The 16,418-nt window shown below is 34.9% G+C and overlaps 1 protein-coding gene across 3 annotated transcripts in view; it reads right to left on the bottom strand.

The window, feature by feature from the left end:
• TMPRSS15 (transmembrane serine protease 15) overlaps positions 1-16,418 on the bottom strand; it is a 129,196-nt gene that overhangs the window by 67,774 nt on the left and 45,004 nt on the right. For all 3 annotated transcript variants that reach the window (XM_032277137.1, XM_032277135.1, XM_032277136.1), the window contains exons 10-14: positions 14,669-14,809; positions 13,856-14,005; positions 4,659-4,764; positions 4,215-4,365; positions 2,134-2,269 (exon numbers count right to left, since the gene is read on the bottom strand). In XM_032277137.1, the coding sequence (XP_032133028.1) occupies positions 2,134-2,269; positions 4,215-4,365; positions 4,659-4,764; positions 13,856-14,005; positions 14,669-14,809 (684 nt within the window). The remainder of the gene's footprint in view (positions 1-2,133; positions 2,270-4,214; positions 4,366-4,658; positions 4,765-13,855; positions 14,006-14,668; positions 14,810-16,418) is intronic.

Raw genomic sequence — 16,418 nt, 5'->3', positions numbered from 1 at the left:
CCCAAGCCAAGCTGGAGACCTAAATCAGCTTCCAACAACCACAATCCAAAGACAAAGGCATTGCTTTTTGCATAAATACAACAGTGTAGTGAAAAAATCCCTATAGAAAGTAAATGGATGTTTATTATTTATTATCATAGGTATTTTTCTTTTTCTTTGTTTTTCTGTCAAACCCCTAATCTGAAAGTAGTAAGAAGTGAGTATCTTCTTTGACATGGATAATTTGAATGGTAATGGGTTTTGTTATGAAATGTCATTCTTCCAATCTGATTTGAGAGCATAAGTAGGCATAGATTCTATTTGGTTCTTTTGAGTTAAAAGATCTTATAGGACATTGTGAATCGTGATCACTTCTCAGCAATAACACGAGTGGCTCCATGAAGGGAACATATTCCAAAGCCTTACAAAGGTACTGTGATAGTTAATATTGAGTGCCAACTTGACTGGATTGAAGGATGGAAAGTATTATTCCTGGGTGTGTATGTGAGGGTGTTGCCATAGAGATTAACATTTCAATCTGTGGACCAGGAAAGGCAGATCCTCTCTCAGTCTAGGTAGGCACCATCTAATGAGCTGCTAACATAGCTAGAATAAAAGCAGGCAGGAGAATGTGGAAGGACTATACTGGCTGAGTTTTCCAGCCTTCATCTTTTTCCCATGCTGGATGCTTCTTGCCCTCAAACACTGCACTCCAAGTTCTTCAGCTTTTGGGCTCTTGGACCTATACCAGTGGTTGCCAGAGGCTCTCAGGCCTTTGGCCACAGACTGAAGGCTGCATGATCACCTTCCCTACTTTAGAGGTTTTGGGACTTGGACTGGGTTTTTTGCTCCTCACTTTGCAGATGGCCTATTGTGGGACTTCACCTGTGATCATGTGAGTCAATATTCCTTAAAAATTCACTTTCATATATACATCTATCCTATTAGTTCTGTCCCTCTAGAGAACCCTGACTAATACAGGTACTATTTAGGACAAAAATATTTTGGGTGATATGGGTCTGTATGTTCAAAGTCCAGGCTTGATTGGTCATTGTTATTAGATTATTTAAAAATAGACTTAGTTAAGACTGCAGTGGCTTTCAGACTTAAATAAACTCTCAAAATTACTCCGTAAGAAGGCCACAAAAACCTCAAGCCTCCCTCCTCAGACACTACAGATCATGCCACATGGCCAATACAACATTTGAAAATTGTATTCCAGTGAAAGCAAAATGGAAACCAGCACTTTTATTACATTCAGAAATAAAAAGATACTAAAATGATCATTAATATGCTCCAAAACAAAGTATTGAGTGATTTTCATTGTGGATTTATGTGTAACATGTACTATTTTGCTAGCCTCCGTTTGGCTTATATTTTAAAGACCTTGATTTTGAGGAAAAAGAATAACAGTACATTGAGATAATGAAAATAAGCCAAAGGAAGATCTACCTGAAAATAATTAGTGTGTGTGTGTGTGTGTGTGTGTGTGTGTGTGTGTGTGTGTGTTTTCTTTTTTTATTTTTTTTTTTTGAGACGGAGTTTCGCTCTTGTTGCCCAGGCTAGAGTGCCATGGTGCGATCTCGGCTCACCGCAACCTCCGCCTCCTGGGTTCAGGCAATTCTCCTGCCTCAGCCTCCTGAGTAGCTGGGATTACAGGCACGTGCCACCATGCCCAGCTAATTTTTTGTATTTTTAGTAGAGACGGGGTTTCACCATGTTGACCAGGATGGTCTCGATCTCTTGACCTCGTGATCCACCCGCCTCAGCCTCCCAAAGTGCTGGGCGCGGTGGCTCAAGCCTGTGTGTGTGTGTTTTCTAGAGACAGAGTCTTACTCTGTTGCCCAGGCTGGAGTGCAGTGGCATGATCACAGCTCACAACAGAATCTGTCAGGTTCAATAGGCCCTCCCTCCTGCCTCAGCCTCTCTAATAGCTGGGAATATAGGCATGTGCCACTATGTCCAGCTAATTTTTGCTTGTTTGTTTTGTTTTGTAGAGTCAGAGTCTCGCTATATTCTACAGGCTAGTCTTAAACTTGTGGCTTCAAGCAATCCTCCTGCTTCCACCTCCCAAAGTGCTGGAATTATAGCTGTAAGCCTCCACAGCTGACATTAATTGTTTAATAAGACAAATTACACATGAAGGTTACTTACTAGGAAGTTCTGGTGGAGGAGTTGGGACCAAAGTTGGTTCTGGATAAAGACTCTCATTGCAAATCCCATATGTTAGGCTAATGTCATCCAATGCTATGTCACTCAGGATCTTGTTTTTAAAAGCATTAAAAGCAACCTGCAATTCAGAGAGTCATATGAAACGATTTGAGTCCATTCTAATCTTCTCTGACTTGATTCTTCCTGTGGGCCCAATGCCCTCTAGAGAATCAATATTGTCACCTCTAACTACATTGACAGAGCATGCTTTTTAAATCCTTCTGCTGAATACAACACTTTTATTATGTATTCATGCTGGCTAAATTTCCAATGGTGTCTTCCTTCTGAGTTAGGCAGTATTGTTACAGTTTCTGTCTCTCTGTCTGTCTCTGCCTCTCTTATGATATTGTCATACTCCATTGTAATCTGTCATGCATACATATCATCTGGCAGGGGAAAGCAATTTTCTCCCAAATTTCTTCTTTGTGCAATATTAAACATTCAGGTGGCTTTCTGCCTTCTTAGAGCATACAAGGCTGAAGAGAAAACACACAGCTTAGATAATTTACATGAAGATGGAGGGGACAAGAGAAAAGTATGAGTGTAAAATGGTCATTCAGGGCCAGCTGTTACTGGTCACAGTTCACCCAGGGTGTTGATATGGAATATTTTGTAAAGATGACGCCCAGAGGACACAGAGCCATACTCTTCGAAGAAAGGTCCAGAGGTCAGAGGTAACATATTAGGTTCTCAGGGACAGTGGGTATTTTAGCTGTACTTTCCTGGCCCTGTGCTATGCAGGAGAAGAAAGACATAAATTGAATGTCTGCTGTATGCTAATTGCTATGCAAGGCACATGGTATATATACATTTATCCTATTTAATTTTCAACATTCATTTATTCACTCATTTGTTTATTCATTCCACCTCCTTCATGCCAGACAGTATTCTAAGTATTGTTTTCTTCCTTACACATATGGCCTAATTACATTTCAAGGAGACTATGGTGACCTGCTCATGATTTCACAACAAAATGGCAAAGCCAAAGTGCATGCATTTGTAGAAGCTGACACTTTTGCACCACCTGATGAGCTGTGAGAAAATGGATCCAATTATACCACCTTAGAAAAGATATTCAGTGAGTGTAGCCAAGTTTGGTCACTGCAACACTGACTTCCCCACTTTTGCTTTTTCTTTGTTCCCTGGCCATTCCATTTTCCCTTGCTCTTTTTTGAATTACCAGAAAACAAAATTGGAGAAGAAACGTCCTATAAAAGGATCAAATCAGAAGGAAGAGGGAAAAAGAAGAGAAGGAAAGAAAGAAAGACGGGAGGCACACAATTGACAATCATTAATTATTGCCTACCTTACACCAAATCATGGGGAAAATCTGAAGCCTTTGATGATGGTAGTGTCTCTCCAAATATACATCGTCCGAAAGTGATACTGTCTTCTTTGAAATTACCCATTTAAAACATTATTAATTTGGTCAAACTAATAACCTCTATTATGCCATATTTTAATTGCAAAGACCCTCAGGAAGAGAACACATTACAGTGTTATTTGAAAAATTAATTCACCTTAATGTGAAATAAATGATCAGAGACTTCCCAATGATACAGCTCATAGACTTTGTTTCTAAAGGAAATATGTGGAGGTTAAATCAGAGTTGGGCAGAGTGGGTGGATGCTGATGAGCATAGACATAGAAATGGGCAGGGCTGACCTAGGTGGCATTTGTGAAGAGCTGAAAATTGTAGGTAGGCAGAGGACGTAGATATAAATGGTTGGCCTATGCTGGAAAGTTGCTGAAGGAAGCTGAAATACTCTAAAAGGCTTCAATATATTTTATGGACCATTATAAGCTGGATTTTCATTAGTACATTGTTCCTCAATAATGGTTTTTAATAAGCTAACAAATAAATGAAAAAATACTCAAAGATAAGATATGAAGTAGGTTGGGCAAGTAGAAAAAGTGAGTTGATTATTTTCAGAAAACAAATTATTTTTTTTTCACTGCATTCTAAATATAATTGTATTATCACAAAAAGTATACAAATTTAAATGACAAAATGCTTTGCAAACCTTAAATTTAACTGTTTCATTTAGTGTTACTTGTCCATAATTCCAATTTTCTCCATAGTTTCCTTCCTTTTGGAAGATTGTCTTCTCCATATTTTGGTCATTGCTGATATTAATGCTTAATTTATAGACATTTTCACCATACATGTAATACCTAGTTTGGAAACAAGCAAAAATGTTTGAATTCCTACTGCACTGGAATAAGTCAATTTCAGAGCTTTTATAAATTCTTTACTTTCTTTGAAACACCCTTTTCCTCCGGGGTTTTGGAGTTGCTGGGGATGCGGAGGGGAGCCTATCAATGTTTTGTTGCTTGCCAACTGGGGAAGTCATAGTATATGCATTAAAACTTTAGCCAACATTTTAGTGAAATATGAGTCTGGTGGCATTAGCAACGCAATGTTACCCGTTAATAAGACAGGATTTAAACAGGTATCTACAACATACCAGAAGCTAAGGCAAGCCGGTCCTAAAGTGGGGTCCAAAGGGAGGCTTAAAAGTCCCACTTGTTCTTGTCTCCCTCCTGGTCCAGTTGGGGTAGAAATGTAAAATCCTAGAAAAATAACAAAAGAAGTTTTATTTCTCTTAAGTATTGAATTTTCATTGTGTGACATGGAGACTTTGTAAGCAGGATAGAAAAACTTTAAGATGAAAGGATAAGGAAACATATTTTGATATAGTGGTCAGGACACTAGACTGGAGCTCAAAAAGCAGCATTTTGCCATAACAGATTGTTATTGACAAACATAGCTTAACACTGGGCCTCCCACTTTATTAAACAAGAGCCTTGAAGTAGAGTCACCAAGGATATATAAAATTCTGACTTATTATGAGTCACTAAATTATCTAGTTCAATTCCTGACTTCATTCTTGTTTACTAGACATTTTGATTAATTCACATCTTTAGAGACAATCAGTAAATGAGGATATTTAGACATGCTGGTGGGCTAACTCAGAATACACACACATATTTAAATACAAATTTAAAAGTTTCTAAGACTTTCAGTTTTATATTTCACTGAACACTTCATATCTCCAAATAAAAACTTGCCTTATTTTAAAAGTCTTATCTTCCTTTATTCCTTTGAATGATAACTAATCACGTCACCGAGGAGCAGGAAGCATGCTAATCTGTATTAAAGCTTTAAAAATAGCACAAGCCACTGCATAAAGTGCTTTCTGGTCTAAAATTCATTATTCCAACCAGTGATTTCAGTCATTTGAAGTTTGTGAAGAGTTGTTGGGATAACGGCATCTTGAACATTGTCTAAGGGGAATTTATTTTATTCTTAGTTTGCTGCTCACATATTATGACAGGAAGCAAGAATCATGCAACAAAATATTACATAAAGCAAATACATTGTTGAGTTAATCTATTTTGATTGGAACGCAATTTTTTATGAGATGCTGAAATTTAGTGTTTACTTGAAATCAACCATCTTCTCCCTTGTGCTTTCCAACAGAAAAATGTAGTCAATGTTGCATAGAAGCTTTAAACTCACTCATTTATAAGATGCAAACAAAGTAAGAACAAGGCATAAAGGAAAGAAGCTAGTGGAACTGCCTGTAGATATATCAATGCATATTTAGACCAATGAAGGGAAAATTATTGAGTGTTCTATCAAGGTGGAATTACGGACAAGTGGCTTAATAAATGTAATATGTATACATTCTTTGCTTTAGATGACAAACTGTAAAATAATAATGTGTTTAACATTTTATATTATCAACACATTACTCCTATTTTATGTAATGCTGTAATATTTCATGAGTACATATCTTAGCTATTTTGTTAGTGTTCTAATTATATGACTGAATGGAGAAGAGTGGCTTAGATATAGAAAAGAGGTCCCAGAATCCACTCTCTAAATGTGTAACTCCAAATCCCTTTTGAATTTACCTTACTTCTGATTACTTAGAACATAGTTGGGGAAGAAGTAATTAAAATACTACTGAATATCATGAATAAATACTCAAATGGTTAGTCTATTCAGAAATACTCCTAATTAGCTACAATTATAAAAACACACATTATCTCCTATTTATGTTTGGCCATGTTCACAGTCAATAGTTACAAATAATTCGAAAGATTTTGAATCTGTTTTTCACTTATTAAGCAGTGATATATTTGGAGTTTTCAGTATGATCAAAATATGACACTATGAGTTTTTTTTTTTTGTCAGTGATCACGTAAAACATGATTAATTATGTAGACTATAGTACCTTATAAATTTTTCCTAGAGTAAATATCATATAGAATAGCATATTATTGAATATAGTAAAATAATATATAGCATTAAATTACTATTTAGTGATATCAGCTAAATTCTTTAGTTAACAAATTAGAAGATAAAATCCTTTATAAAATGCTAAAGTTTAAGAGTAGAGATTTGTAGTTACATAAAAATGTACTTAGTCTAACCACTAATTGTCCTTAAATTTCATCTATGACATTTTGCCTAAAGAGATCACTTGCCAGATGCAGAAGAAATTATTGGATTCCAAGGTAGCCCATTCCATTTCAACATGATTAGAAAATTATTTTTCTTTTTACAAATAAGCTTATATACCCCTATTATATCTAATTTTGCCTTGTGGGACTATTTACAATATGACATATTTGTTAGCTCTACAAAAGTTTAAAGGCCACTATTATATCTCTCTTAAATTTTCTCAAGATGATCTATCATTTTTTTTCCTTAAATAATTTAAATAAGGCACAGTTTCAGTTTGCCTTTTAATTTGAGAAGCTGTCAATAAGTTGCACATTCAGTTTGCTTCCATTTAAAGTATGGAACTCACATTCACACAGCATGTCTGTTGGCTTATCTCACGGGGGGCAGAGTAGTAACATGGAATAGTTCCCAACATATGGAACTATTATTACTGAAGACAGACCATCGTTGTCACTACTTCCAAGGGCAACTCACTTCTAGTTCTCTGACTCTTCATGGGAATCATCTCTTACACCATTGCTCAATAATGCTTTCTTATGCACAAATTGGCCCATTATTCAAGATCTTTTATTATTTCTTTATTTCTTATTAAATCAAATACAAATACAGTCTGATGTTTGAGGCCCCCGTCTTATGACCTTAATGACATTTTCCAGCCATTGCGTTTGTAATTTATCTATTTACATACAGCACTTCTGCAATATTAGATAATTTTAATATTTCCAAACACCTAGAAATTTTTTGACACTTTGGGTCTTCTTTTTCGTTTGCTTTTATGTCCTTCCACTTCCTCTTCCAATTGTATCTTGTTGAAATCCTACCAATTTTTTGAGGTCATTTAAATCAAATTGTCATCTCCTTCAGAAAGCCCCCCAATTAAAAGTGACTATTTCTTTTGAATTCTCAGTGGCACTTTGTACTTCTTTGGTGTCATTCGGTATATTCTGTTGTGCAATATATATATATATATTTTTTTTCTTTCTTTCTTTTTCTTTTTTTGAGATGGAGTTTCACTCTGTCATTCAGGCTGGAGTGCAGTGGTGCAGTCTTAGTTCACTGCAACCTCTGCCCCCTGTGGGTTCAAGTGATCTTCTGCCTCAGCCTCCTGAGTAGCTGGGACTACAGGCTCAACCCATCATGGCTGGCTAAGTTTTGTATTTTTATTAGAGATGGTTTCACCATGTTGACCAGGCTGATCCCAAACTCTTGATCTCAGGTGATCTGCCTGCTTTTGCCTCCCAAAGTGTTGGAATTACAGGTGTGGGCCACTGCACCCAGCCTGTTGTATATTTTATTTATGTTTGTATGTGACTTTTTAAACTTGCTAGAACTTTTGGGAACAAGAAAAGATAGCTCATTCATTTTTTGTCTCAATATGAATTAGATGTCTATTGTTTAATATATTTTTGTTACAGACTTGCTCTGCTTTTAAATTTATTAAATTTCTACAAAAAAAGAAATAATTAAAGAGATATTTCTCATAACCATACGGGAATTTATATGGTGAAAAATAATTTCTTTTAAAATCTTTCAACATCCTTGAAATGTCTTCTAGAGCTCTTAGAATGAATCTCAGTCAGCTTAAAACCCAGGATATTGGCCAGCCACAGTGTCTCACTTCTGTAATCTCAGCAATTTGGGAGTCCAGGGCAGAAAGATCACTTGAAGCCAGGAGTTTGACAACATAGCGAGGCCACATCTCTACAAAAAATTTTTAAAAAAATTGCTGGGTCTGGTAGTATGCAACTGTGATCCCAGGCTCAGGTGGCAGTATCTCTTGAATTCAGGAGTTTGAGGCTATAGTGAACTATGATTGTGCCACTGTACTCCAGCCTGGGAAACAAAGTGATCTTGTCTATAAATAAATAAATAAATAAACCCCAGGAAATTGAATACATTTTGTTATCTTAAGCATACAACGAATCTCTTTTTTGAACTATCAAGTTTTTCTTAAAACTTATTTCCATCACTTTTTCCTGCTTATTTCCTCATGAATTGAACCTAACCTCTCTCCACCCAACATCCCAATTAAAAAGCAAAACTTCAAAAGATTGTTTATGGAGTGTGATGACCTCAACTGAGTCTGTGGGATCATCACTGGAATGAGAGTGGAGGATGTAGAGATGAGAGGGGTCATGTACCTTTGTCAGAGAATGGTGCCATGTAGCGGTCATAGAGGGAGTCTTCAGAAAACCCTCCAACACTCTCTCAGAAACTGTGAAAAGACCTGCATTCTGCACCTGCTGTCACTGAGGATGCATATAGATTATAACAGCACCAGAAAAGGAAGACAATGGTTTTTGTCTTTAACTTCTTGTCTGACAATTACCTCCCACCCACAAGACCCTGGAAGTGTGAGTACCAGGTCAAATAGGGAAAAAAGGAGAAAAGATCAGCAAACCTTCTCAGACCACAGATCTGGCCTGAGCAGATGGGAATGGGGAGTAAGTCAGTGGTGGTGGTGGTGCAGGGAAGACACAGAATTAGATAGGATATTAATATTCTGATTTAGACTGGAGTTTTAGAAGTGTGGCTAGTCTTAAAAACTGTAACTTTTTAAACAACTATAATATTTGCTCATGATGTTGCCAAGAAGTAGATAAGGGTGATCCAACATACTGCTTAAGGGCAGTAGTAAGAGAAACACAAAGCCGTGAAAACCACTAAACTCAGACAATAACAATAATAGTGACAACCAATAAAAGTAATCACTAACTTTCAAAAAAAAAAAAAAAGCAAAACTTCTGAGCATGTGCTGATGCTGATATAGAGATGGCAGAAACTGGAGAGATGGTAGAACTTCCTGAGAACCTGGAGATCCCTCTCGAGAAGGAAAAAGGCTGACAAATTGTTTCATGATTTGTTAGTACATATGTAAAATTAACTGAACACAGTAAATATTATTGAAAGATTAGATTGATGCATAGCCCAAATTCAGCTAGATTCTATCAATTTTAGATAGTAATATTAGTTTGTAAAATTCAACATCACAGGAAACACAAGAAAACAAAAATATTATTTTTAAAGCATTAAAGTTACACTTATTTCAGGAAAAGGTTATATGCTAAATTAAATAAAGATATCTAAAAGAACTAATATAATTTTGAAAGTTGAGCAGAGTAACTATTTTCCTCCCCAACATATGACTTAGAACAGTATCACAGCTAATTTATGTCTCTTGAATAGTTTTGTGGAATGAAAAGAAAGTAATTTTAATACCTAACATTTATGTAGCACTTCCTATGTGCCAGGTATTTTTCTGAGTTTTTTCTAAACATAACAATCAACTTAATGTTTATTACATGCCTCTAATGGCAGGTCCTGTTGTCATCAACCCCACTTTCCAGATAAGGAAACTGAGGCAGAAAGAGAAGTTAGGAAACTTGCCTAAATGGCAGGGCTGAGATTTAAAACTGGCTGAGACTCCAGAGTCTGTATTTTAATGGTTTTTACTACTAAACTATACTACCTCCCACAGGAATCCAAACAACTGCAATTTCTTTGAGCTATGTCCACATTACCAACCTCATTTTTCCTGAGACTTCGGAACAAATGGGCCACTTTTGAGCACCTCAAGATGCTGCCCTGCTTCAACACCACCTTCTCCACCAATTCCCTTTCTTCTATGAGGTACAGAGAAACCCTGACTGTCAACACTGCAGAGATTTAGAAGCCATTGCTCCACCAGGAGAGAGTTCTTCAGGTGGACTAGAAAGGTAAGTCTTAGGTGTTCTTATCTAAGGCAGTATTAATTCAAAGTTTATCTGTTTCATTTAGTCTTTCTTGTCACTTAAAGTAAAGGCAAAGAACAAAACAACAACACAAACAGCAAACCTGCCTGGATAAGAGGAACATCAAGAGAGATTTAATCCTCTTTTATTTAAGAGATAGGATGTTCTGACACATAAAAAAGGCAGGCTAGAATAAAAACACCCTTTGGAGAGGAATGACTGGTAGATTATGAAATCACAGGTATGAGAGTTGGAGAGGACCTATTAAGCCCTATTATCTGTCCTCATTATATGACTCGTCTAATTTTAAATAACTCCTGCTACTCCACTTTCTCCCGAGACCTCATTTTAGACCCAAGTATTTAAAACCTCCACTTGACATTCAACCTGTTTCACTTTGGTCAGTTTCATCTTATTTCCCTAGTTATTTAATCTGTTGTCAATCTGAAACCATTTTCTCCTGTAATGTACTTATACTCTTCAAATATCAGTGGAATTATTTTATCTCTTATTAGGATGACATAAAAGTCGAAAAATGATAATTTGAACATCAAAGATTTCAACTACATAAAAGGTATCTGTCACAGTCAATAGATACAAATGCTTTTTGCGCTTTCCTCTAACCGCTCTTTTCCTAGTAGAAACTTTTTTATTATGGTAAAGAGAAAAACAAAGATAGATTATTTGACCATTTTAGGCCAGACCCCTTCAGAGGCTTGGGGTGATTATCACAGAGGGGTTAGTTTTCAGCTGTGCAATTAGTCATTTTTCCATGGAGAATCAGGCTCTGGGAAATAACTTCTTCAAAGAAGATGAATTATGTATGAGAGTATTCATATCTTCAATACTAAACATTTTTGTCTTATGGAAGTGGCCATTTACATAGAGCACATATTTTATGTGAAGGCTCACTCTGGTGACTCATTTAGCTGGGTCCTGTCAGTTTCAGTTAAAAAATATATCCAGAATCTGACCTTTTCTTACTACCTCACTCCCACTGATCTGAGTCTCATGACCTCTGCTCTGGTTAGGCAATGGCCATCTGCCAGTCTCTTTTCAATACTCTTGCCCTCCCACAAACTACCTTCCAATATTCATGTTCCCTCTGCCTGGAATAATCTGTGTGGCTAATTCTTACAATTCCTTCAAATTTTGATTCAAGAGTCACTTTTTCCATGAGACTTACTGATCATCCTCTTTTAACTTGCAATAATGTCTCAGCCCCTGCCCTCCCCACCCTCTTACACACCTTCACATTTTCCCAAAGCACTTATTCACATTTAACACACCAAGAAACAATTAATGACTATTTTCTGTTTTTTCTTGCTAGAATTTGTGTTTCATGAAAGCAGAAAATCTGGTTTATTTTGTTCACAGATATATTCTGAATGACTTGAATAAGGCCTGGAGCTCAATAAACACTCCTTAAATAAAAGAACAAAATAATACACTTGAAGGGGTTTTTACTGATGACTCTGAAATAGATTAAAAGTAGTCACTTTTTATTAAAAACTATTTTTATTAAGTTAAAATAGTGTGATGAACCATATTTTGATATTCTAGGGATGCCATTGTCTAAAGAAGTAGGAAGAGTCAGATATATTTTTATCTTGAAAAAATTAACTCTTTAAAGTCCTTTAACTAAATGTCACTCACAATTGATATTAAATCAACCACCTACTTTTCAGGTCCTGAAAAGAAGAATATTCATCTCTGTAATAGAAGTGGCCATCAATAACAAATTACAATGCCAATGTGCTTAGAGTTTTTATTTACTTTAGAGACCATTTTATTCAGCCAGTAATTTTCCAGAAATCACTTGCATCAAAGTTGTAGATATTTATTTGCATATTCAAAAATAGTTTTGTATGTTAATTAGATTCATGCACTGAGAATGTCTGATATGATTTGGCTCTGTGTCCCCAACCAAATCTCATCTCCAATTGTAATTTCCATAATCCCCATGTGTTGAGGGTGGGACCTGGTGGGAGTGATGGGATCATAGGGGCAATTTCTCCAATGCTGTTCTTATGATGATGAGTTCCCACAAGATCTGATGGTTTTATATATGTTTGGTATTTCTTCCTACACACTCTCACTGTCTCTTGCCTGCTGCTGTGTAAGACGTGTCTGCATTGCCTCCTGTCATGATTGCAAGTTTCCTCAGGCCTCACCAGCCATGCATAACTGTCAGTCAATTAAACCTCTTTTCTTTATAAATTATCCAGTCTTGGGTATTTCTTTATGGCAGTGTGAAAATGGACTAATACATGTCCTAGAAATTCAAAGATAAAAGAGAGTAGGTTTTTGTTCCTGAAAAGAATATTGTGGTACAAAGAAACAAATAAGTGAGTAAATATAATGCTACGTGATAGAAAAAACAGAAGAGGTAATTAGAATATTTAAGGGAAAAAAAGATTTGAATTTGGAAGTTTTTGGACAGACTTTGTGGAAGTGATTGTGTGACCTGTATCTTTAATGCCTAGAACCACAGCTGGTTAGAGTTGGCCTTTAATGTTTATTTGTTTGAACAGAATAGTGTTCTCATCAGTAATCTATCAGCAAGTCATATTATGAGATGAATTTTGCATCAGAAAATTACATAAATGCTCAAATTGTCACTCTGTTTTCTTTTGCAATTTTCTTTATGCTTTCCTTCTAAGATTTGTAACTCTCATTTCAATGATTATATTTGGTATTATGAATATGTTTTCCAATAATTTCATGACTGATCTTCCCACTACAAGTTCTTTACCTTCTAATATTTCACCATGATTTCTGGTTTCTCAGCAAAATATTATTGCCTCTAATATTTCCACGTGGCATCTATTTCTAATATCTCATTCAGATGAAAAATGTACTTACAAATTATAACTCTATCCTATCACCATGGTTTACAATCAGACTTCCATAGGGCTTCCCAAAGAAGCAAATCTATCTTTGTTTCACAATTATGCAATCTTGTATGTTGGAAATGCTAAGGAATTCTTCAAAGGAACATCAAAGCTAACAAACAAATTCAGCAAGGCTACTGCTGGGTATAAGATCAATATTCAAAAATCCATTTTATTTCTGTGCACTAGCAATGTACAGTCAGAAAATGAAATTAAGACAAAATAGAGCAAATTTCAGAAAAGTTAATTGCCTCACACAAGTCTACTTAGTTAATAAGTGGTTAGTCTAGGATAATAACCTAGTCTTGTCTCTATTGGTCTCTGTGTACTTTTCAACATTTTATGAACATATAGGGTAAACTAACATATTTCTTGAAACACACTCACTTTGACTTGACTGCTTAGTTACCATTTTTCATTTACTTAATCCATAATTTAAAAAAATCTAAAATGACTTTTGCATTTAATACTGCTCAATTTAAATCGCAGAACAACACATATGTCTTTCCTTTTGATTTATGAATTAAAATCCTTTTGATTTATAAATTAAATATGAATTATACCTGACACATTGCCAAATGTGTGGTCAAAATTGGGTCCAGTAAAAGGAGGAAAGGTGCTTCCCCGAATCCTTTCCCATTCATTATCATCATTTAGATCCTGGATCCAGAAACAAAAGCCATCCTCAAAGTTACAATTAATTTTCTCATAATCTGTGAATGAAAAACAAAAAAACAAATTTAGCCCACAATATGAGTAGTTGTATTAGGCTGTCTTGAAAATAATCTAATCTTATACAGTTTATACTTGAGTGACATGCACAAAATCATTACTTTTTAAAATTAATCTTAATTGTTGCATTCTAATTCATTTTTTAAAAACAGCTTTTTGTTGCTGTGTTAAATTAACATGGTTCTTATATTCCATCATCATATTAGCAAATGTAAGTTTCTTGTCCTTTAAGTTTTACATTGTGTCTCCATTGGTTCACCCACATAAATTTTGTCCCATATTTTTCTCCCTCCTGTTACTAACTTTAATACCTTGATCCAAATTAAGTTTATGTAGAATTTTCTCTGAATTAGTTTTATGCTAGTATTTTATAATTTGCAATGCTTGCAGCAAATAAATTTTTAATTTGATTTTATATTGGTTTATAAGTTTTCTCAAATTGTTTACTTGATTCCTTTGAAAAATGTAAACCCTATTTTCTAATTTCTCATTTCTTTTTAAGTTCTAAGAAGAGAAAGATGCATATAAAAATACTCATTTAAAAACTTATACCATGAAAATTTTAGATTCTGGTATGTTTAAAATTTCATTATAACACTAAAGCATCTAAAAATTAAAAAAGCTATAAAATAAATAATACTTACTATGAAGCTCACTGCTGTTAAATGCTGTATATGTTGCATTAAAGCCAATATAATAACTTTCATCAGATTCTATAAGAAAGGTGGCAGTAACTTGGTTGGAAAAAATTCTTATTGTGCCAGGATTAGTTTCCCAAAGAGAAGCTACAAAATAAAATAAATAACTGTTATATGCGTATTTCAATTTATTCATCTATCTAACCATCCATCTGTCAATCTATTGATCTATCCAAATATCTATCTGATACCACTTAGTTAGCTAAAAGCATTAGTCTTATGTTTATTTTAATTGAAATATCTCTTCTTTCAAACATTAGAAAACCTCAAGTTATTATACATATTTATGGTTTGATAAAAAAGGTATTTTTAATTATTAGCTTCATACACTACATATACATAGAAAAGATGCATTCATTTACTGACAAAGTTTGCCTGAGAAACATCAGTTATGCAGTTTTAAAACTTAAAGTCAACTTAGCTTTGTCAGGTATCTATTGTGTCACACTCACAGGGACTTAATCTGGATAAAAATAATAGAAAAAAAGAGTATTCTTTGGTTCTTTATGCTTGTAATTATAAGACCTCAAAATAATACAAGGTGACTTAAGATTGTTTCTGCAGCATTTTATATTGATTGTAACATTTTTCTGTCTTGAGTATACACTACTTAGGGGGTTTTGTTTTTCATTTTTGATTGTCAAGCGTTAGTATAGTACTTAGGTTATAAAAAGCTTGCAAATGATGCTTTACTAAATCATTGTTACATAAAATTTGTTTTTATAAAAATGTATAGCACATACATTTTCAAATAGGGTGATCATGCCTCTAGGGGGGTAAAAATTGGTTTTTAGGGAGAAAAACTATTTTAATTTTTAAACGTGTAAACCTCAGATATACCCAGAGTCCATGAACAGATACACAGAATATAGTGTATATGAAATATTAGACTTTCACAAGGAGCAGTTGGAAAATAACAAGGCCTTACAAGGTTTCTTAGTGGAGGTGATAATAAAAAAAAGTGTTTAGAAATAATGCTTTAGCATTTTAGTTTGACAACTTGAACAGGTATCAGATTCAGGTCTATAAAAAATACCATACTTGCAGATAGGAGAAAATGAACCACAGTAATTTATTGAGTTCTGAAAAGAGACATTTTTATGAACTATTGGATATCCTGTGATTATGTAGTAATCAGGAAACATTGTGATACATGCAATGTAATTTCAATATAATCTAATAGAAAGGGCATCATGAACAAGCATTAATTCGCATCTTAATGCTTTCACGCCAAACATGCGTCATGCATTCAATGTTTTTTCATGAAGACCTATATAAATTATTTAGACTGTTGCCATGCCAGCATGCACAATTGTGTAATTTAAATACCTCTCATATTGCAAACCTTTGGAGTTCATAAGTGTTAGTCACGTAAGGGATGTGAACAGTCTAGAAACTTAGCTTTAAACCTACCTGCCTCTATTTTGCTTTTTATTCCATGGCAATGGAATTCTCTTGGACAATGACTTCTGGCTGGCCTTGAATATGGCTGGTGGTTCAATATCCTCTTAGTGTGTTGGATTTCGTAGTGTGTTGAATTCTCACGTTATCTAATAGAATTGCACTATTCTAAAAATCCAGGAGCTTGGGAGGCTGAGGTGGGCAGATCACAAGGTCAAGAGATTGAGACCAATCTGGCTGACATGGTGAAACCTTGTCTCTACTAAAAATACAAAAATTAGCTGGGCGTGGTGGT

Source organism: Sapajus apella, unplaced genomic scaffold, assembly GCF_009761245.1.
Source record: "Sapajus apella isolate SASKATOON/1434 unplaced genomic scaffold, GSC_monkey_1.0 scaffold8, whole genome shotgun sequence".
NCBI classification, from domain to species: Eukaryota; Metazoa; Chordata; class Mammalia; order Primates; family Cebidae; genus Sapajus; species Sapajus apella.
This window is presented reverse-complemented; position numbering and strand designations above follow the sequence as displayed.